The sequence below is a fragment of the Fringilla coelebs genome (assembly GCF_963513975.1).
Source record: "Fringilla coelebs genome assembly, chromosome: Z".
In the NCBI taxonomy this organism is placed as follows: domain Eukaryota; kingdom Metazoa; phylum Chordata; class Aves; order Passeriformes; family Fringillidae; genus Fringilla; species Fringilla coelebs.
In genome coordinates, this window is record NC_140031.1 from 31,381,961 (window position 1) to 31,405,992 (window position 24,032).

The window sequence follows — 24,032 nt, forward strand, 5'->3', positions numbered from 1 at the left end:
AAAAAATAAGATGTCATTTAATTAATGATAACCATATCGGGGCAAGATTATACAAGCTAATAAATGAAACATATTTGTTCCTTTCCAATTTCTTTTTATCATACAGAAAATGTTTGAGAAATAAATATTATTACAGACCAGAAGAGGAAATCAGGAAAAAAACCATAAATATACAGAGTTTTGGTTTAGTAGTGACTGAATAGTGTGTATATATATATATATGTATATATATTTTAGAGGGTATGGGACAAATTTCAAGCAAAACCAGAAAAAGAAGATGAATTTCAGAAAGATGAAAAAAACTTGGACTATGCAGAAAGGCTCTCCTGAACACCACTAGACTTCTCCTATCCTGCTCTATTACAGATTAAATAGATAAATCCTAGAATATATGCTTGGGCTTTCTCAGCTCTAACCACTGAAGAGACTTGTGCACCGTTTCTGCCTCGTACAGGGAAGTAGTAAGATTAGAGAACAATGCACAGTGAGGTCAAAATTTTCCATTTTATTTCCAAGAAAGTCACAGAACTAGATTTTGTTAATTATGCATACAAGAGCATGCTCTGACAAAGTATCTCCCTCATGCACAGAGCAGCAGTTCTACAATGAGCGTGAAAATCAATGGCATGCTCATCTGTAATACATACACTGGTCAGCTTAGGACATCAGCTCATGAGTGACTATGTCAGGGCTAGTTTTTCAACTGCTTTCTCATTTACTAATTGTTTCTCAAACTAAAAGGTTACTTTTATTCATAAGTGGTATTGTAGTTTGTGCGGTAACTCAATTGCCTTTAAATAAATATACATGTGTCTTAATCTTCATATAATCAGTAATTTATATTTTGGGGTTATTATATGATAGGGTTACCTGGGACATGTTTCTGATCAGCTGCTCAAAATCATCACTAGAGAATTTCCCATTAATCTGAGGAGTAATGGATCTCATTGATGTCTCTAACACATTAGCTGGGTTGCCATTCTGCTGAGCTAACAAATATGACTCATTAAGTGGCAAGGACCCCACGTTCACACCATGATGGAGAAGCTGAGGGAATTCACCACTGGAATGTATGGAAGGTGTAATATTTACCTGTAAAAGATTGAAGGCAACACAGATTTATAGACACAGCAGAAACCTTCTCCTTGGGTGAGAATATTATGATAAGCCAGCTGACCATTAGAAGTACTTGAAATTCCAATTTGCAATTTTAAACAGACATTTTAAGGAGAAAAATTACCTTCAATATTTATACCCAATGTAAAATTGCACGCTCCAAGCACAAAAGAAATTGATTAGAAAAACCTAAAATTATTTTCCATACTCTAAAATTCATTTGTTCCCATCACCATAGCATCTTGAAGTACTCCATCACTATGATAAAGATAAAAAAAGAACAAATTTTTTATACATCAGCATTTAAGAAAAAAAAAAATCAAAAAGCGAACTAAAAAAAACCAAAACAAGACAAAGAATGTTATCAGTTGCTTTACAATTTAAAAAAGTATGCACATATTGATGAAAAAAATAAGTAAATCTCACAGCTACACAGAGAACAAATTTCACTGGTCAGGGTTTCTGCATCACTATGTACTACCACTACCCATGTTAAGATCTGTATGAGCTAGGATTAAATACAAGATTAGTGAACACGTCTAAAACCACCAGGCTGATCTGAAAGTCACAATCATACATTTACACAGACTTTACAATCCACTTTTCTCAAAACAGAAAAGAAAAAAACTTCTCTGTTTTGCACAGACACAGTAAATCACCTCTTCTCAAGCAGATCTGTGCCAACCAATCTAATAGCTGCTAGTGATATAAAGCCCAGGTAAAGCAGAAACCCTCATTTGTCTTTTGTCCCACTTGCCTGTTGACTGTCAGTTGGTACTGCTTTACTCCAGATAAATTTGCTTCCTACTTGCCTAGCACACTAACTATTATATTGCAACTCCAAACACTTTTCATAGTTTTTCAACGCACACTTTCTAGCATTCTGCATCACAATACAGAAACCTAAGGTTCCCCTTCCTTAAAGTACTATTTTATACTTCAAGTATCAACAAAAATTTCAAAACAGTAGATATATTCTAAAATGTCTACTGCATCAGTCTCAATTGTTCAAGCATGTTACATCTATTGGGTTTATCATATCAGTCCTCCAACAGTCCAGTTATTAAAAGGTCAGTATTGTTCTCCATCATACAATTCCATCTCATCTGAGAGTTTTGGGAAAATGCAATAAAACAAACAGAATTTGTTGAACAACTTATGTGGCTGGGAAGGCCCTCAAGTTAAACAAAAAATACCACAAGTCAGCATTAGAAAGAAAAACCCTCAACAGCATTTCTAAGACTGCTCTGACCAAAAAAACTGTAAAGAAGAAAATTTGGATGTTTGAACTCAGTGATTTTTATATCCCAGCAATTATGTTCTTTATCCATACTTGTGAGGAATCATTTGGGTTATGTTTCAAACAAATTGTAACACCTAATATGTGCACACATGCACTTTCTTTAACCACCTATGTTCGGGTTGGCAAGCTTGTAAGGCACAGATAGACAAGCCTTGTTTCACAGTTCATTACATGTAACAAAACACAGAGACATAATCAAATTCTAGCCTTTTGAGAATATAAGACTTCCCCTTACATTACATGAATGGATTTGAAACTAGTAAAGTCTATGACGTACTTATGTTTCTTATCTGCATAAGGCCATACAATAGGTTAATTCACTTCCACCTTCACAATATTGTTCATTTCAATGTATAAAACTGTAAAGCTGAGCTTGGTCAATTATATGCTTTATTTCTTATTCTCCTCCATCTTCAAATCTTCTTATAGAGCCTGTTGCTATGCTTCTTCCCACAAAAAACAGTCATTGCTGAAATCATTAATCCTAGGAGTATCTAAAATTATGGCAATTAACCATTCTACTAAAAATATTTTTCCATTTATACAGTAATATGAAGTAGCCTAAGAGTATATGAGATACACGCCTGAATTACCTTTCATGTGCACCTAAAGGCCATAGTATACAGGTCTGGTATCACAAATGTTAATAAGTCACAGATTCAAGCTCTCTTTCTAAATTGCAGTGGTCATTGCATTAAATAGCACTGAATTACCCTTTCTGCTGAAAGTTACCATCCTCAGAGCACTCTTGGTCAAAGCAGTCCCTAGAGAACTAATCACCTGCTCTGGCAAAGCCAGCAAAGTCAGCCTAAACAAAGAACAGAACAGTACAAGTAAAAACTACCAATTTTAGCACACTAAACTACTTTGGTGCAGCTTTTGGAGTGGTAACTTCAAACTAAGTGAGCCAGGCTCAGCACCTGAGCATGGTAATGACTTCAATCAGTATGATTACACCTAGAGAAAAATACATTAAATGTCTGCAATTTCATTTAGCACCATTCTAACCATTACTCTGTCCTGGGGCCCTTTTATTGCAGTAGGAGCTTCTGGATGTTTCCCATTGCAGGCTAGTAGAAGCAGAAAGTAACTGGTATTACTGATAGCCTTATAAAACCCAACTGTGTGTGAATTCTCCACTTTGAGTAGAGTGTGTAGTCAACTTTGAAGTTCAGAATTCCAAGACAAATTTAGAAGCAGAAATGTGATGACCACTCTCTTCCAAGTGCCCCCTAAAATCCAGGGTTATAGCATGAAAAAGTAGAGACTAACTGCTATATATTCTTGCTAAGCACAGTACAGGTCATTCCAGGGGGAGCAATAAACCACAAGCGTAAAACTTAAAATGAAATATTTTTCATAACTTATAAATTGCACTAGTTTGCAGTAATACAATCACCATAATTCCATTAAAAAGTAGCTTTATAGCACTGTGATTGTATAATTACAGAATGAAACATTACTGCTTTGTTCTATAAGCTTGCTTATGCTGTTTTTCCTTGATTGACTTTCTCCTTATGATATAAACATCTCCAGCATGGACATAATTTGCATAAGATCAAAAGAAAAATTCATAAATACCACTTAGTATGACAAAATTTATGTTTCAGTCACACAGACAGACACTGAATATATTCAAACAGTGCTTACACGCAGTAAGTCAAAATACTTTAACAAAAAAGCAACACAAGCCATGTCTGTAGTGTATCAAAACTTAGAGCAATGTCCTCAACATTGCTAGGTCTCAACTTATTTGACTAAAAAGAAATTTTCAGTATTTCTGCATTCAGCCACTGAGCAGCAGCCCTGGACACTGCAAGAAGCACAAGACTGATTGCAAGATTCCTGAGTAGCGAGAAGGCCAGCTGCAACTGTAATCAACTGGAAGTAAGGAAGAACAAGCCAGAGAACATGCAAGGGAAAGGCCCTGAGCTCCCAGGAACAGGAACTGGCACAAGAACCCCTCTGCTGGCTGCACCTTTATGACTCCATCCTCAGAGTAGATGAAGTAGATCCCAAATTAGTATTTCTTGTTATCACTTCATTTAAAAACACAAAACAGTATTGTTGCCAAAAGGGGTTCAAAATATAAACTAAAAATCTCTAGTTGTCCAAAATACAGAGTTGAGTTAACACTGTTAAGTGCTCACCAACAATAGGAAAAGACAGATTCTCACTTCTTGCCTAAATTCTCTCTTGCACTGATACCCAGCTGCTACCCACCACTACACTGTGAAGGAAAAACTATGGTGAAACTCACAAGTAAACCAAAAAAACAAAACCAAAAACCACAACAGAAACACAAACAAACAAAACAAAAAACAAAACAAACTATCAAACCAAAAAAAAACCAAAAGTGAGAAATACAGCTCTGCCATCTGAGCCAACCACCAGATATTTTGTTCTGGCAAGGCTCTGAGTGGAAAGGAGACAGGAGGAGGTGTGGAGGAGGAGGTGAACAACTGAGAAACAAAAAGGAATGGAAGAGAAGCAGGACAGGAATGCTAACATGATCTGATCATTTTCTTCAAAATATTTCATGAAGAAAATAAAATATTATTGAAATATTTAAAACACCACAATCTCTATTCTTCTTCTCTGTCTCATCTTCAAACAACAAGACTGCTCTTCAACATCAGAAAACAAGCATTAACTGAAGAACAAGGACAGAAAGAGAAAAGAAAAAAATGGTTCCTTCAGTGCTCCCGAGCTCAAAAGACTTCTGAAGTCAAAACAGTAATTCGCAAAAAAACATCCCTTTGTTGTGCCTAGACTTTTCCACTTCAGTTAACTTCACAATGACAGCTTTGCAGTACAAACAAATCCTGCTCGCTCATTTAAGAAAAAAGAATACCCCTCAACTTTAAAGCCTACTAATAAGAATCAAAGCATCAGATTTGCTGACTTTAGCACCATGCCTCAAGATAAAGCAACATACCACTCAGTCCACACACTGCACAAATAAAGGGCAGGACTTTCACTATCATCTCTATGCTTTCCTGACACAGTGCCTCAAGCCAGGAATACATCTTTTCCTTGAAATTTATTGATGACCCTAGAGGCCCACAATGAAGTCTCACTGGTTGACCTACTTCTGCTGGGATACTTGCAAGGAATCTGTTTGACTTGTAAAGTAAACTGTCATTCTGGCTTCTTTGCTCCCATTCCCTCTTTCAAACTACACTGTCCTAAAAGATGACCTCCCCAAGAATTTTGCAGTAGTCTTGTAGCTCTTCAAAAACTCATTAAAAAGAGAGGGGCAGTTAAACAGACTGTCACACTTCACCTCGAAAATAATCAAATGCCCAATAAACTGTCACTGCAGCTCATTATTAAACATAAAAAAATTAGCCATCTTTGTCTCCAGTGGGTAGAAGCTGCAACATCTTGTCATTGCACAAGCCAGCACCGTTTGTCACCCTGTCTCAAACACAGCTCTGACTGCAACTGTAGGGACACAACTTCTCTCCTTAGTCTGGCACAGCTTGGCCAAAATACCTGATCACTACTCATGCCTTGCAGTTTTCATCAACCTGTTGGTTAAGAGCTTCAAGAGCACAGTACCCTGACTGTTGTACAAAGGGTGTCGTTGAAGGGTGTCCTCAAAAGTGCACCTATGAAAACAGAGGTTTTTTAACATAACTGACTATTTTATGCTTTTATTCTTTGTCCCATTTCAGTATGCCTTGTAAATATTTACCACAAAATAAAAACAAATAATGTCATATCATTCTGTAGGGAAGAAATTCTACAGAAAAAATATAGGATAAAAAACTGACACAAATCTAAGAATGCTGGAAACATATATTTACACATGTAAGTGTTCATATAAGCACACATAAAAAAAGGAAATTCATATCCAAATAGCTCCCCTGTCAACTAGACAGGGTACATACCACGCAACATGCACAGATCACTAAAGTTACTTCACAGACAAGTGCAGACTCAGGACAAAAAGTGAAGCTATTCTTTGCTTTTTAAAAAATACATGCCTTAAATTACCCATCCTAGTATCTCCTGCTTCATTTTCTCATTTAGGAAAGTGTATTTAAAAAGATAGCCAACCTTTAACTTCACAGCTGATGTCCAAAAGTAAAAATTTATTTTGCCATTTTAACAAATTTTTATTAATGTTTCAGGCATACTTTTACTTCTCACTGCATGTTCCCAGCATCTTCACCATGTAATTCACACAATTTCTGGATGTCACTGTTAAATTCTCATTTCCAAATGGCAGTTCAAACAAACCCTCAGGACAGTTTTTTTTTCCCTGAAATTTTTTAAATGATTCCAATGTCATCAAGTCTCTAAATACCACAGACAAAATCTGAAAACCATCGTGATGAATACAGCATAGACACCATTCTTATTTATTTCTGTGCAAAATAGCATCAAGATGATCCACAAGAAGCAATAAAGGGTGACAGTACAGTACTCTGCTGCACAGCTGAAGTACTGTGAGGATTGTGAGGAATCCTTCTTATCATAGTCTGGTCAGAGACCAGATGAGGCTCTACACTGACGATAAGGTCCATGTGCAGAGTCCGCTCCCTCCTACCAGCAATTCTGCATACCAGACAGAGCTGGCCATCTTGGAGGAGTCAACAGGAATGACAATTTGCAAAGCCAGACACATAGTTTAGTCCTAATTCATTTACTGAACTACTTTTTATATTCTTCAAATTCTTATTCTGCTGACAAGAAAATTATAGCAACAAATAAAGTCAACATAGCCCAGTTGCTGACCCTTTTCTCAAGCTCATTGAAAACATGCAGAAAATTAATACTTAATACCCTGAGCAAGCAAAAAGGAGGCAAGAGTTCTGGCTTCTCTTTGATCTTTTATTCCTATACAAAGTATAAAATAGATTTCTGCTTCCTTCTGGAGTCAACCACTCTACAGCTTCCCTCTACACCCTTATTTTAGCAGGGTAAGACACAAAAGAGCAATAAAAGACTCCTAGGAAAAAAGTTCTAGACCTCATAGAAAACATGCTCCTTTTGAAGGGCAGAGAAATAAAGCTTTATGTTAACCCCCACAGATATAACCATTTCCCTACCCTGCACATTTTAAGTAATGAGCATATACATAAAAATCACATGCACAAAATACAGCCTCAACAAAGCCCCAAAAAGTCAATGCGGTACGTCCCCAAACCTTTGGATCAGATGTTTAGTTTAGTTATTTCACTGTTCAACAAGCAGAAGCACACACATCTTTGCATTACCTTAGCAAGTTTCCCCTTGCACTTGCAAGACTGCTTTTCCTACCTGATCTCTCAGTTGTTGAACAGAAGTCTGAAGGGTCAGAATTTGATTAAAAAGAGGACTCTGCAGCACTGATTTTAATAGGCTCAGTTTCTCCTCATTTGCAATGTCACCTCGATCCCGAAGTTTTGTCTGTAAGCGCTCCATGGCCTGGAGGGCCCGATGTGTATCTGTAGCAACAATCATTTCTAGTCAGTAGCAGTCTAGAAACCGCTACACAAGGTACAGCTTTAAATATAACCATCTCTACTGTTCAAACTACGGAGAACTTGAATAGCTCTGTTTTGAACAAAAATCCCAGCCTGTCCAATGAAGCAGTAAGTCAGAGGCAAAGCATAAATCAGAAGCCAATGAAAATTGTATTTTTATCCATCAAGAAGCAGCTTACAAAAATCAAAGAGCCTTCATTTAAATTCAGTTACAGGAACTGTGGCTACAGTCCACTGTAAATAAATAGGAGCATGAATAGTCATAATAGAAAACATATTTCTTTTCCATGCAAATTTTTAATTCAAGAAAAGATTAAAACAATGAAATCAAGACAACAAGCTCAAATTCAAATACACTAAACATATGATCGTACAACTTTTGTTTTCAAATACAAAAACCCAAACACAACAGCATTTCTAAGCACAGTAGATTATTTTTTTTCAAAACCTCTCTCAGCATTATACACCCATATCCCAAATCTGTCACACACACTCAATGTGGCCACAAAAATATTGTGATACAAATGAAAAAAAATTACCAATTGTTTCCAACATGTTTTCTGCTTCTCAGCTTCTTTTTCAACACTGGAAAGAAACTGTAAATATTTCCCTGAAAAGTAACAGAAAGGAAAAAAGGTCACATTTATAGAAATACTAAGCTCTGAAGGGAAAGAAAAAGGCTTGACTTTTGAAAGCAATAAACAGCAAAATAACAATCCACAAAAAACCTATCTCCACAGATAATTAAAATAACCTCAAAGTCAAATTCTGACTCACTTTGGTGCTCTGAATCTTCCTGAAAATTGCTTTAGGAATATACTTTGTCATTTATTTGCATTTCCATATCAAAGTAGCTGTCTGCATACTGTTGCACAACATGTCCTGCACTGCTTTAATCAGACACTATAAATCATAGCTGCCACTGAAATTTTACAGTTTCATTGCTTTCCTTTTCATTGATTCAAAAAAGACATTCCCTGCAGGATCAGTTTTCAAGCTCTGTGTTGACAATATCAGGCGCATGAGCCACCGTGCACTTTTTATAGTCACCTTTGAAAGAAAAGTCATACAAACCACAAGGCTACAGGTTTGCAGGATTCTCACACTAGAGCCTCTACTATTAATATTGAGACTCAGATGTGGATGATAGCTGAGTTTTTATCAGTGCGGGTTTCCAGGAAGGAAATTCTACACTGGGAAGAAGAAATTCTGAAACTGCTTTGCTTATTCTTTTTTGTGGCTTTTTGGGGTTGTTTGGGGCTTTTTCAAAATGTATGTCTGCAATTGCTCAGAAATTTGCAGTGACAGAACATGTGTGATGGAGATGGATAGCTGAGAAGAGAGGAGCTCAAACATCATTGCAGATGTATGAACTGATGATCTTATCTTTCATAGTTTGTTTTCTTTATAGTAGGAAAAAACTTCAGTACAGCATCCCCATTTGAATCTGGAGAACCCAAAAACATGCAGAGCTGTGATCTCTAAGCACTCAAGAAAAGTAATTCTTTCTTGAGACATTGGATTAAAAGAGGAAAAGGAATGATGTTGACAGATCAGTAGATATGACAGCCTAACAGGTTATTAGTTATAGAACCTGATCAGTTTGTCAAGACTATACTATTTGCAGTTTGTGCAGAAAAAGCAAACCAAATGGGTTTAAAATGGTTTCAAGTTCCATCAGTATGACTTCCCTAGTTTCAATATGCCTGAAGCTTCCTAGTATCAACCTATTGCCATGGGCAGAGAACTTTCCACTCGACCTGGTTACTCAGAGCCCAGTCCAGCCCACTAAAAGAATGGGGAGTCCATAACCCTTCTGAAGATAGCATTTGAATTTGAAAATACATTGATACAGAATCACTGGTCATCCTTCTTAGGGCCAGGTACAATATTCAAACCCCTTAAACCTGACTTTGTCAAAGTAATGTTACTCCATGATCCAAATTATGCCTTTAAATAAAAACAAGCCTTTAGAATTTTTTTTTCTTACTTGGCAAGGAAAATCTCAGCATGTGATTACTAGATCTGAAAAACAACCCAAATATTTTCACCTTATCACTCTACAAAACAGGACAAAACTAAGTCTATTTTACATGGGAAGGGCTGGATGAGATTATTTTAATGTTATGAAGGAAGTTGACTTCCCCAAACCCTTATCACCCACAGCTTTTCTTTCTAGATTAAGAACTACTATCATTTCTATTCAGAGCCACTATTTAAAATCAGAAGTATATATGTCATGTTCGTAGGTGTTTTCCTTAGTACCAATACAAATCAAAGCAGTTCTTTCCTGTGTCACTGTTCCAGTTCTTTCTCAATACTTACCCTTGGGGCTGTGTAGTGTATGGAACCAAAGAACTATGCAAAAAATTAGAAATTGAGTATTTTTCAGCCATTTCATTTATCACAGCACTATATGCATAAGTACATAACATCTTATGTTCAACAGATGAAACTACTCAGGAAAAATATAGGATAACTGTTTCTGCTTTAGCTCTGCAAAAACCTCAAGAAGAGATGCAGCTGTAAAATGTCTATCTTTTGGAGTAGCTGGATATTGCTTTATTTTATGACTCAATTTGACTAAAATTTCATTCGTCTTGGGCTGAGAAATGTAAATTTTATAAGTGACAGTACCCAAGGTCATCACTATGTTCATGCAATTCTGAAGATATGAACTCTAACAACTTACAGCAGAGGATTCTACAAGCAGACACAAGTCCTAAACATATCTATAGGTTGAGATTATGCCATGCAATTTGCAATGAAAAGAAGTCCTTAGCTCTGCTATGACACTCATTACCTACTTTCTATTTATCTCATGCTTTAGAGAGGAGTGAATACTGCTCTAGCACCATGCTAGTATCAGAAAATCCATTTTGAACTCTTGATTTATTCTCTTTATTTGGGCTTAGATTAGTAGAGAATCCCTCCCCAGCTGACCAGCTTAATGCTTTTGTTGACATCAGCAATAAGCATGAGGAAGACCAAAACTGTCATCAGAATGTTTTCCCTCAGACACCTCCTCTGAGGCAGACACAATGCATTGAGGGACACCAGTGTTTGCCTCTACATGTTGAAGGCTAAGACGACCCCCGCTCACTCTGCCTGCACTCTGAAATGGCGAATAGACACATGACTGCTCCTGCGGCACCACATCCATGCTAACAAGTGGGATCTGTCAGCACCAGCTTCATGGCACATTAACATAGTGAAGTATTGGAGAAGCAACCACACATCTCTCCAAAACACACTGCAGAGACATATCCATAAACACCACCACACACTACAGGACACACTGGCCTTCAAATCAGCTTGCTTCTAAGCATTTTAGCAACAATGTGCTAGCGAGAAGTAGAGTGGAATGCACGATCACTTGTTGAAAGGCTTAATGCTGTTATAGTGAATATTTTTATAATGGCATTGTAGATTTCTGGATGCAGAGTGGGAAGTTTCGTTCTGATTTCCTAATTTTGCAATCTCCTGGTAGTCTGTTTCACAGGAACCTGAAGCCAAAACCAGCCCTTCTATACAGGATACAACAATCTTCACACCTCAAAGAGCTTACTAGCTTAGCTCAAAGTAGATTTAACTATTTTTGTATTTCAGTGCTGAAGTTCATTAATCTCTTCACAGTAATAAGGCACAGGCTGTCTGATCAAGACTTTATAGGTAAATCAGTTAAGCAAATAGCAAGTTAAATCTGTGTTCAAGTTCTAAACACACGGGTAGCTGAAAGCTGTGATGTAAACAAAAAACAAACAGCCAAACAAACCAAAAAGAAAAAAAAAAAGGAAAAAACTAAACCTCATCATCTTCTCATTTTCCTTCTGTTTTAGAGCAGTAGAATAGAAAACACAAGGAATTTTAGATAGGTATAAGGTGACAAACACACCATATTCACTCTAAGAACAAACCAAAGTTAAAGATGGTCCCTTTCATGCTTGCACTTACGAAATTTAATTCTTCCAACACTAACAAACAAAACTGGGGAATTTTGCCACTCTTCATGCTATCCTTCTTTGATAACATTGGTTGCCAGAAAACAGCTGTCATGTTGCAATTCTGGTTTCTATCTGTTAACTTCTGAAACCCTATAATGCATAGGTCACAGAATTTTTTTTAACATCTGAAATTTATTTGATCACCTCCTTTCCACTAAAATTGCAGAAGGCATTTAGCTACATAGAGAAAAGATTCATTAAAATAGTAAGGCGGCCCATTTCCATTGATCACTCTTTCGCACCTGATCACACAGTTTCCATGAGGAAACCTACTGTTTCATTGACGGATACCCCACCTACTGTTCCACAAAGCCATTTTAGATAATACCTTGGAAACTAATGCTCATTGCATGGATTAGGAAACATGCAATGCCAAAGATAGAAAACATAGTAATAGGCTTTGCCCCATAGCTCCTGCATTACTTGAAGTGCTTTGAGTATACAGAGGAAATACCTATCTTAAGAGTGATCTCTAGGCTCACACTCTGGCTTGGAGTTGCATGAGATTAAACTTAAATCTATTTCAATTAAGCAGCAAGGTAACCACAACATGCATTTTATAGCTGCCAAAGAGAGTATTTCAGAACTTCTCATCTAACACTTCGGTCTGTGTTTGTCTGGGCTAGAGATATCCTTTAGTACATGATTTTTATCCCATGCCATCTTCCTCCCCAATTTTCTGGCTATCACTCAAATAGGCGGCATATCGTGTTAGCACCGTGTGGTGCAGGAACAGAAACCAAACCACACAGGAAGTGGAAGATACTCATTACTGCTAAACTTTCTGCCTTGCCTGCAGATTCTAAGAGCTCTTCTATTTTTCCCACTTACCTCCTCAAAGCTGGCTAACCCCAAGAGGAGAACTAAGACGGATCCCCAGAAACCAAGTCTTGTGAAGATTAAGGCAGTGGAAACTGTTCACAGTAAATTGAAACATCTCATGCTTTTTTATGTATTTTTTTCTAGCTACTTTTCCACTGTCACCAATGTAATTTTGGTGTGGTATACAGCACTTTTTTAAGCACACAAAAGGTGTGAAAATAAATGCAAGACAGCAATGATCAACAGGGAAAAAGATAACAAAAAGAAAAAGCAAAATTTTTTAATTAATGTGCACAATGGAACAAAGCAGATTTCCATCAACTACCTGGAATGTAACAAGCAAACAAGAGATGCCTGACATCTACATTTGATAGCTATGCTAATGAAAATTGTTATGAAACATTCAAAGCAGAAATAAAAAGGCAGTATTGCATAGCCTATATTAAGACTCTAAGCACTTTGAAAAGACATTACTACCCTCTTTAAATTTAGCAAAATGTTAAATGCATCAAAAATACATATAGAGGTATTGGCTCTGTATGTTGAAGAAAAGTTCTATGATAGAGCTGAACAGCACCATGTACTTTGAATCAATTACGAAAACAGAATTTTGAACATTCAACTACTTTTAACCTTCTGTATGCATCACTCTAATGTATTAAGGAAACTTAAAATGCTTTTCCATGAACTGGCAATCTGTTCACTGTGTATAATTAACAATTTTCTGTAACACTGTAAGAAGCCCTACATCAGCATAAGATATAATATCCATGGTAACTGACATGCTAATAATTACAACTGGGAAATGGGACTAAACTATTTATACTGATTGCACCTACTGATAAATGTGTGTGATATAGTGTATTCAAAGTTGATTTGCAAAGAGCACTCCAAAAACAACAACATAGTAGGTAGGGCAAGTGTTTCTGGTGGGGTTTGTTTGGGGTTTTTTTGTTAATGAAACAAACAGATCTTCTTTTACAAAAAAAAGTGGTTTTTTCAGTAAATTCTTAAATTAAGATCAATTGGCACCCTTCCACATTAGCTTCAGGAACTGAAAAGCAACTTTTTAGCATATACAGAATATAGGGGACACTACAATTGATGAAATACAGGAATGGTTAATTTTGGCTCTTTATGTTTTCAAGCATAGTTAAATGAAAACCATATTTATTAAATTCAATTAAACCTGATGCAGCTGCACAGCAGCTGCACCTCAATCTATACTGGATTCTTCACAGAGGTGACAACAGCATACATAAATAAATAAATACAAAGCCTCTCCAAACAGCCACCAGTAAGCATCAACAAAGAGTCCTCATTTTCCCTACAAACTGAAAATAAAAATTTCCCTTTGTGTATTGTGACAATAAAAGTGACTTATACAGAAATTCATAACACTGTATAGCAAGACCACTGTACAAGGGGTCTCAGATGTAAGGACAGGGTCTGAAAAGCCTACAAAATAAATATGCTACTATTGCCAAGGCAAAAATAGCACATTTTTGTATCGACTTGTCAGGAACACCAGCAGTGAAACAAGACTGTCCTTATCAATAATAATACAGTTTCCTGCCAGCACGGCGTTATATTCGCCAAAACTGCTTCACCGGAATGCTCAAATATAAAGCCAATTATAAAATGTACTGGATGCACTTCATAAAATTTTCTTTTTTTTTTTCCGTGTAAAACATGAAGCAGAGATTAAAAAGGTCTTTAAAATGGTTCTCAATATACTGAATAAAGTGCTACTTGTTAAAACAAAACCATCTACAGCTATCTGCATGACTGCAAAGATATAAGGCATTCTTGCCTGAAGAATTCACAGACCAGGGCCTCACCAGGGCCAGGTGGAATAAAAAGATCTGTTAGTATCTACATAGCGCAGTTCTCTTTCCGTAGTGCTGATAGGGATCTAACTTTCCTAGCGCACTTCCCCACGAAGAGGGGAGAATGTATCCAGTTTCTAATGAAAAGCTTCTTCAAAGGAAACCATTAGAAACAACACAGCTAATCAGCAAATGTTACATGCAAGTTACCGTTAACAAGATAGGAGACATACAAATATGCAACCAAAAATTGATTTTTATTTTTAAATTATGTTCTCTGTATAAAAACGTTGCTTGTTAAGGTGCGCATGTCCTTATATTCCACTTACAATCTTTTTTTTAGTGTTACAATTACTTTCAATTACCATAGAAGCATCAAGTAACACTCCCAAGAAAGTATTTTATCACTTTCCCCTTTTCCAGTTTAGATTCTTCCCTACCAAGATGTTGCGGTTTCCTTGGGAAACGCAGAAGAGATATGGAAACCACAAGGCATCACACAATAGAACTTCCGCAACTGAAGAATTCAGACCCGTCCTCTCTATCTCAGTAAATCTCTGCTCTCCTACTGCGACAGACTCCCAACACCCTTTCAGGGACCAAAGCCAGTAGGGACGTTTCCTATCCAACAGTTTATAGTTACAAAAAAAAAAATTCTACCCGTGTTAAAACACAAAAATATAGCTGGACGATGCAGCGTTTATAAAAGCAAAAGACAAGGAAAAGGAAAAAACTTATAAGCAAGGTTTTTCAGCCAAACGGCAAATCAAATCTCTTAAATGCTGTACACGGAGTTCAAAAGGTCAGCTTTGTGAGTTTTTCTTTCTTTTTCTTTCTTTCCTCCTAATGCTCTTTCCAGTAACACAGGGAGGTGCTGGCAGCAAGGGGAGAGACGACAAACGAACCATCCCTTTCCTTTGCGCACCCAGACTCATCAAAGCGCACATCTGCGGGCGGCCCCCTCGCCCTCCGTTTCCACCCAGCCAAAGCGGTTACCGGGGAGCTGCTGGCGGGGTCGGACCTGCGGGCAGCGCCGACACCAGCACGGCAACAGGTACCGGTCCCGATGAGCCGCGGCCAACGCCCCGCCTGGAGCCTGAGGACACCGCCAGTGTCGCCGGGGCCTCCGGTCCGGCTCTGGCTCCGAGCGAGGTCAACGCCGCCGCCCACAAGTGCCGGCCGAGGGCCGCGGCCGCTAGCAAGATCGGTGGCAGCAGGGGCAGATGATGAGATCTCCTCCCATCATGAAATGCCCGCGGGGGATAAAAAAGGAATGCGTGAACGGGCAGCAGGGCTCCCTGCAGATGTCAGGGGCGGTTCGGCTTTTGTTTACGTGAGGACGACGCCCCACCAGGCCGCCCGAGCCTGCGAACCGCCCGCCCGCCGCAGGCCGGAGCCCCGGCCCTGCCCGGCCCCCACAGCCGCTCCCGCCGCCCGCGGTCGGCTGAGGGGGAGGAAGAGGGGATGTGCCGGGACACAGCAACAGGCTCAGCCCCCCGGCCCGCGGCTCCACGGCCTCTCTCCTCCTCTAGCCACCACCCCCTCCCCCCCGCCCACCAAAACCCTTCGGATCAAACGAACAATAATAAATAAAACTTCGAGAGAGAAACGCGTTTTAAAAGGTCGCTCAAACTCCAGGGACGCGGCGGACACTCCCCGCCCTTCCCGGTCCGCATCCCCGCAGGACGACTCGGACGGGCTCACCCCGCTCCCCGCCGCCCGGCCCAGCCCCTGCTTACCCCAGCGACTCGGCGAGCCCCACCGCCCGGCCCGGCTTTCCGCCCTTCCCGCCCCCGAGTAGCGGCGCCGAGCGAGCCGCGCCGCGGGGGCAGCGCGCTCGGGCACGCCCCGGCGGCCTGAAACCTAATCCGGCACCCCCCGCCCCGGGTCTCACCGGGGCGGGCCGGGCGGCCGCCCGCTGCGACGGTGGGCGGGGGTATCCAGGGGGTAGCGGGGCACGCTCGGGGTGCTCGGTGCCGTCCCTGCCGGCCTGTAGCGTCGCGGCCCTTCCCCCGAAGTTTGTCTCCCCGCGGCTGCCGGAGCGCACGCCTGGCCGGGAAGGCACCGAGGAGCCGAACTGGTCCGGTTTTGCTCTCCGGTTCGCCTGCGAAATGAAAGCGGCGGTAGGCTGGCCCCTGCTTCTCTCCAGTGGTGCGGTGCCGCCTGCGGCCGGGCCTGGCCCCGCTTGCTGCCAGCCCAGCCCCCGGTCGTACCCCTTCTGATGCAACAAGATGAGCCTGGCCTGAAACGGAGGAAAATGGGAAATGTTTGGAAATGTTAAAAAAAAAAAAAAAATTCCAAGATCAACAAACACATGATGAAGTTAGACAAAATTATTTATAAAGTCCTAGAATTCATGAAGGGATGACTTTTCCCTCGATGCAGCAGCTGGTTATTGTGTTAACTAAAAGTAAGGAAGATGCTGTATGTTTCACATGTGTATGTCTAAGAATGAAGGACATAATGCAGAGATATTTGCAGTGATCACAAAATACCCAAAAACATAAGTTCAGCTAAAGGTGGAATTATTTTTCTATGTGTAAACATTGTTTCTACTATTATTATCAGGGTCATGGTTTCCCCTATTCCTTTACATACGATAATTTTGTCAATGCTCTCAGGCGGCTCAGCTGAAGTAGACCCCCTGCAAATGGTCTACGGCTGCTCCACTAGGCGTGATGGCTGCTCCTCTGGCTCAGCAGAGGCTCCATGAGTTTTATGTCTGCTTGCCTTCTGGCTTGGTTTGGTTCTTTTTCCAAACAGCTTAAGTGTCATCATAAGTTCTAGAGGTTTGTGTCTGGGGGGTGGTGGTGTTGTTTGGTTGATGGGCTTCTTTGGATGTTTGGGGCTTTTTTGTTTTGCTCACACAAAAATTTTAATGAAACAATGTTACAAAGCTAGAATGGAATACTGCCCTATCTATTTTCAATAGTATCAATAAATGCAATCCCAGTACCAGCACTTTCTTTAGCAGAACATTTTACATGTTAGCTTTAACGCAGGTCTTTGTACATTGCATGCTTCAGTTGTTTTTGGGTTTTTTAAATTTTATTTGGAAAATTAAATTCCAAAAAAAAGTTGAATCACTAAACAATATTTCTCTTTCTTGCTTTTATTACAGCTGGTGGATTGAAAAATTCCAAATTATTAGCTGCTTTTTCCTCTGCTGAATACTAAAATATACACCTTTTTAACAATAGTTCTTCCACTTTTTAACTAAGAAAAGTAATTTTCAAGATTTTATTCACAGGTTCCATTTTTCAGTCTGGCATGTGCTCATAAGCATATTGCTTTTTTAATCAAACACAGAGGCTCTGCTATAGCTAGGACATTGAATGCTCTATAACTGTCCCACCAACTTTGTGGGTTACAAGAGCCTTTATTAAATCCAGAATAAAATTTTAAAAATGAGTTACAGTTTGTTTCCATGTATCATTGTCCAATGAATAAGCCACAATTGATTAGATAAGTACAGAATGAGAATGTTATTGTTATTTTTTCCTGTTGCTCAGGCTTTAACTATGGCATATGACTGAAACAAAATGCAGTGATTCTATTAAATTTATTTGGACAAAAAACTGGTCAAAATTAGGTGCAACAGTACTCATGATGCATCACTTGTGTGATAATTCTTCCCAGTGCAATTTTACTTTGTATGGGACATACCTTTCAGAAAGGTTTTTTAACATACAGACTGCTATTCTAGAGTATAAATACATTTTAAATTCTATTCAGATTTTGTCAAATCCTTGTAGTATATGTTAAGTAGATGATAGTTAGTGAAGTTCAGAACATTGTGCTACTTTAGGCCTTGCCTGTATTAAAAATATTTGCATGAGCATATTTATGCCAACATAGCTCTACGCAGAAACTGAGCCCTCTCAGCAAACATACAACATGAAACTGTAATGAGAATTGGCACCACAGTAATCTAATGCGCTCTTGCGCACAGTAGCTTATGACACTGATGAGGAGCCATGCAGGCACAGTTCTAGCAAATAGCAAAGCAAATTGTTAGGGTTCAGAGTACACAACTGGTCTCGTGTATATATTCGGTACTAGCTTTTGGAAGTTAATTTGAAAGACATCCACCATTTGTATTTACTTATTTCTTCCTTTTGTTATAAAATAGGATCTCTCAAACCCCTCCTAGTAAAAGAGGGTCACAATGTATCAGTGATTTTGTTAGCATGGGTTACATCATCTACAGTGACACACAATGTTTTAAGTTATGTCATGGTTTTGTTAGTGTAAGGAGTGTAGCCACTGGTGTTGTATAATCTTTTGGGATCCTTCAAATGTGAGAAAAGATAATCTACTTTGTATTTCAAGGCTAACTGTTTTAACAAGCTACAAATAATTGATGTGTCTACACATGTTTATTCAAGTGATTGTAAATGAAAATTGCAAGCAGTTTTTTAAAGCATAAGCCTTCCTCAAAAGACTACTATGACTACAAAATCCATAAAAAATATTCTGTCAGAAAGGACTCTTAAGGAGAAGATGAAGGGGATCTAAAGAAGCCCTCATTTTATGTTCTCTAGTATTAACATCCTGATATATTTCATTTCTCAGGTCAATTCATAATATAGTCATGGTCAAAGTATCAATATTGAATGAGATGCCTGCCTTGCTGATTTACTTAAATAAATAAAATATTAATATTAATGATTTACTGCTTAGATTTATTGGAAAACATGAAGGAGATGTAAAGTGAGAAAAAAAGTTTTTACAGATATAACAGGGGCACCAGAAACGAGGCTTTGTGTCCATTAAATCATTCATTAGGCATTGGGGATGCAGTCTTTTAAAATAGTAATGGGAACAGGATCTAGCAAATGTAATAAGAGTCTGATTCTGCTCTGAGTCACAAATACTGACTTCATTTTGAGAAGGTATTGCCTATGAAACACATTTGATGACATTTAGGACACAGATCTATTTATTCCCTAAGGAAAAAAAAAAGTGTTCATAACAATTGTTTGGTTTCATCGCTGTATCATATTTGGTATGGGCATTGTTATTGCATGCTCCATGGCAGAATGGGTAGAATATATATTTTAGGGACCTAGAAGTACCCTGTGAGGAAGAACTCGGGAATACTTATAAATTTTTTATTTATGCTTGAAGTATTCCACCCCTGAACTTAGAAAAGATCCTGCAAAGGGACCAATAAACATTTTTCATAAGTACTACCTTGATTAAAAATTGGATGTACTTCTCTTTTATAGCCTTATTCTTCAATATTACAGCATCATTTTTTTAATGTATATTCATATGTATATATGCATACATAGACACAATATTGTACTTTTCATTACGGCACTTGCTCAAATTTCAAGTTAAAAACCACTAATTACCATCTTCCTTTTTAGGGAATGGTAATAATTTATTATAGATCAAATTTTATTCCTGGCTCTGTAAAGCAAGAGTAATCCATTGCATTAAGTGGAATTAAGCTGTAGAAAACCAATCTGAGATCAAAGGTAACTATGATCCTAACTGTTATAGCTGCTAATCTAAATATATTAAGTATGTGGTTTTTCATTTTGTCCTTATCCAAACAAGGATGGATCACCATCTTTTTTCATGGAACTCTTAAGAGTAGAATAAGTTATACTAGCAGAAGGATTCAGTATTAAATATAACACTCTTCTCCATTACAGCATAAAAGTTACACTTCAAAAGTCAGATGGCTTAACTACACAGTTACTTCTGTTACTGGAGGTAACACTATGTATGTTGTTATACAGAGCTAAAATTGGGAACTCTCTTAACTTTCATGTTTGAAGTTTACAGGTTTTGGATTATTATGCTGGCAAGTAGTGAGTATTAGTTTCACTTACAGAAGCATACGTGTTGGCAAGAATGGTGCATAGATTTACATTTTAAAGATTCTTTGGGAAATTGTCTTCCCTGCGGACATACTTCATAAATGTTATTATTTGTATTGGAGGTTGCACATATGTGTAGAAGGGGAAGTATGCCCTGTAAGGTAAAACAGAGTAAAAAAATCATATAAGGTATGTTAATTATTTATAACTACAAAACAAAATACTTGCAATTATGACAAATTAAAAGGGCATTTATTTAGACACAAACAAGATTGTTTAAAGCTACAGGCCTTGCCCATAGCAGAGAAATGAAGCCAAATAAGTGACAAAGCATATTAACCTTATCATAAATTCTTCAGACATATAATACCTACAAGGAGTGTCTGGTTTTGTCAGATTACAACTTTTTTTTTTTTTAATGTTGTATTTTGCCAGAGATTGCCACATATTTGACAGACTCCACTCTCAGACAATGTAATTTTAAAAGCTTTCTTCAGAAGTCCTTCAAGGACTGTTGTCCAGAGCAACACGTGATCTGGTATACTTACCAATGCAACACTTGTTCCACTATTTGAAAAGATAGGGCAATATCTTATTAGCAATTCTTATGTTAGAAATATTGGGAGGTCCTGCATGACATTTAGAGTTAAAAAATTCGGAATGGAAGGAACATGACCTGACTAGTTCAGGAGTTTATGTACAGATGAATTGGTGAAACTAAAGTAAAGCACAGCAATGTGTATAGAACGATTTGTTGTATAACTGCAATTTATCATTGTTCAAATACTATTTACCTCTGTATGCACTATTTAGCCAATCAAAGTATCTGATATCTTGCTCTGTGCAGTGTATGATGCAGATTACATTTAAGAGTGAACATTATCTTCAACTCTCTGCTTCTGATCCAAATGTGAAATTGGAGAAATGTTTTGCTTTCAGTGAGGATCAGAGTTGAAATCTTAGGAAAAAGTACATCTCTGAATTTGCAGTCTTAGGTCTTTGTTCCCAGAAACATTAATGATATTACCCATTTGGGATAAATAGTTCTCTATATATTGGACCATGTCTTAGGTTGAAAGATTTAGCTGGGGTGTGTATTTGCCATCTGTTAGAAGTGGGGCAATTATCTTCTGTTCATTACACTGTTTTCTTTATCTCTTCCGCAAACAATCCTTTGTTTGTGGAAGAGATATATCCAAGAAATATCTTCTGTTAATAGGCCATTGAGTCTCACTGCATGACTGATAAAATTGCATCATCCCCCTATGAGATACTCCACCTAGGGGGAGGAGCCTAGCATTCCTACCTGGATATAACCTCAGATTTAGAACAGTTTCTTCCCACTAGATTCTCAGAAGAGCAGCTGTCTTCTCCACTAGATTCCCAGAAGAAAACCAGACCCATCTACACCATCACCAGGCCTTCAAAAGAAAACTACACACCCTTCTACAAAATCACTGTTTCAACAAAACCGCATCTATCACTGCAAAAAAGACTACAACAACCACCATTTAAACAAAACTACTACCAACACCCTGACCAACAGGGTGCCAGGTCATATTCAGACTCTGTCAGTAGCTTGTGTTTTTTTTGTTGTTTTTTTGTTGTTGTTGTTTTTTGGGGGGTTTTTTTGGGTTTCTTTTTGGTTTTTTGTGCTATTACATTTTTATTTTTTGTTTTCCTAGTAAAGAACTGTTATTCCCCCCATATCTTTGCCTAAGAGCCCCTAAATTTAAAAATAATAATAATTCAGAGGGAAGGGGTTTACATTTTCCATTTCAAGGAAGGATCCTGCCTTCTTTATCCAGCGCCTGTCTTTTCAAACCAAGACAAACCATCAAAGTGGTATCAATGTGGTATCACTACACAGTCCCAGTCATGGACTAGTATTAGAGCTGTAGTCTGTTTGAGAAGGCAATAAAGTTTTACAGTTAGCTTTGCCAAGTCATTGTGTGTACAGAGAGACCAAGGAAACAACCCTGTTGCATTGCTTTTCTGGAGCTGATTCCATATGGCTCTACATGTTCTTAGTTTTAATTTACATGTGGAGAAGAGGCAGAAGTGTACATCTGTGTCCTTTCATCTTGTTTATGGTATAGATGAACTTCGGGTCAGAACTAAAGCTATTAGTATTTACCACTATTATTAACCATCATTCATACCATTACATAGTTGCATTGAAAATATGATTATTACAGTCTAGAAATTACCAGCATTAAACAAACACCAGTGTTTTGGTGGTTTGGACTCTAAGTATGGAGAGTCTAAAATCCAAGCATGCAAAGAATATATCCATCTGCCTGTGAACTTGAAAACTGAATATTGCTCATTCACATCAGCCAAGTCATTTATGGATGACATGTCTAAAGGTGACATGTCCAAAGGTGACATGTCCAAAGAAGACCACTGCTCTTTTGAAGACGCTATCCAGGAAAAAGGCTTTATTAGCTGTTATACCTATCCTTCTATACCAAAGCTATTTTGTCTAGCAAGATTAGCACCTGCAAAAAGAGTGGGGAGCACCTTTCTGTTATTGAGAATATCTCCTATTCAGCCAGATGGATGTAAGGAGGAAACTTCTGATGCATTGTGCTACAGTCTACGGGCCCAGATATGAGTAAGCATGTCTTTAACTGGCCAAAGCTTTTGCAGTCTCAGTCAGGTTCACTGATAGAAATTCCTTACAATTTGCTTCGATACACTGAAGGTCTTTCCTTCCTCTGTGCACACTCAAGTGCTGTAAAGGAGTTCACCATTCCTACAAACCACACAGAAAGTACTAAGACAACTATGAAAAAACGCAGAGAGAAAAGAGCTTTCAGCAGACCAGAAGATGTAAAAAAGGTTAGTGTTTCTAGAATAAGCTCATTTATACAAATATCTGACAAACGAAGTTTCATTTTTGTTTGTTCTTAAATAGGAATTTAACACTAAGAGAAAATAATTTTAGCAAATGAAACAAATTTAGATTTAGTCCAACTGCAACATTAAAAAGGTCTTTTGAGAAGGAAACTATTTCAGTAAATGCCTTTTTTCTGTTGAAATACACTTTGGTTTAGGTCAGCTGCTTTTCTTACAGATAGTTTCCTTCTCATAGTGATATTGTCAAAAGGAGATTTTAAAAACTTTGAAATTAAATGAACAAATTTGCCCTCATCTGGTCATTAAGTGCCAGAAACTGGCAATATGAGTAAAAATAAGAATCAACACTCCATCCAAGCCACCCAACATTAGAAAGCCGAATCCCTCATTTTCGGTAGTTAATCAGTTAACTATCAGTACTCAAAACCTTGTATGCCAAAAATAGTTTGTTTTCTAGCTAGATGGTGTAGCTGTTCTCAGTGGCTAAGTATCACTTTTTTTGTTGATTTCTCTAGCCTTTGAAGTATTCATACAATGTGCAGAGCACAGAGTGAGGTCTCAAGGCTACAATAGACTTCCTTCAGTTTTTTGACTTGAGAAAACATTTCTCCTACATCCAGTCAGAATCTCAAAATGTTTTACGCAAAGTCTGGCTCAGATGAGCTGCAATTTGTTTTTTTATTGTATGGTTGTCCTTTAATTTTTGTTGCCAAGGGGACAAGCCAAGAAGAAATGGATTAAGCAACTGCAAAGTGATGAATTTTAAGTCTCCTCTTAATAATATT

The 24,032-nt window shown here is 38.2% G+C and overlaps 1 protein-coding gene across 12 annotated transcripts in view; it reads right to left on the reverse strand.

Moving 5' to 3' along the window:
• MPDZ (multiple PDZ domain crumbs cell polarity complex component) overlaps positions 1-16,732 on the reverse strand; it is a 92,866-nt gene extending 76,134 nt beyond the window's left edge. For 9 of the 12 annotated variants that reach the window (XM_084225875.1, XM_084225870.1, XM_084225867.1 and 6 more), the window contains exons 1-4: positions 16,291-16,395; positions 8,436-8,506; positions 7,691-7,857; positions 871-1,092 (exon numbers count right to left, since the gene is read on the reverse strand). In XM_084225875.1, coding sequence (XP_084082001.1) covers positions 871-1,092; positions 7,691-7,857; positions 8,436-8,451 — 405 coding nt within the window. In that variant the 5' untranslated portion in view covers positions 8,452-8,506; positions 16,291-16,395. Of the gene's footprint in view, positions 1-870; positions 1,093-7,690; positions 7,858-8,435; positions 8,507-16,290; positions 16,396-16,445 lie in introns of those variants that run through there. The other 3 variants (XM_084225868.1, XM_084225872.1, XM_084225866.1) reach the window with 3 other exon arrangements.
• Positions 16,733-24,032: the final 7,300 nt, after the last annotated feature.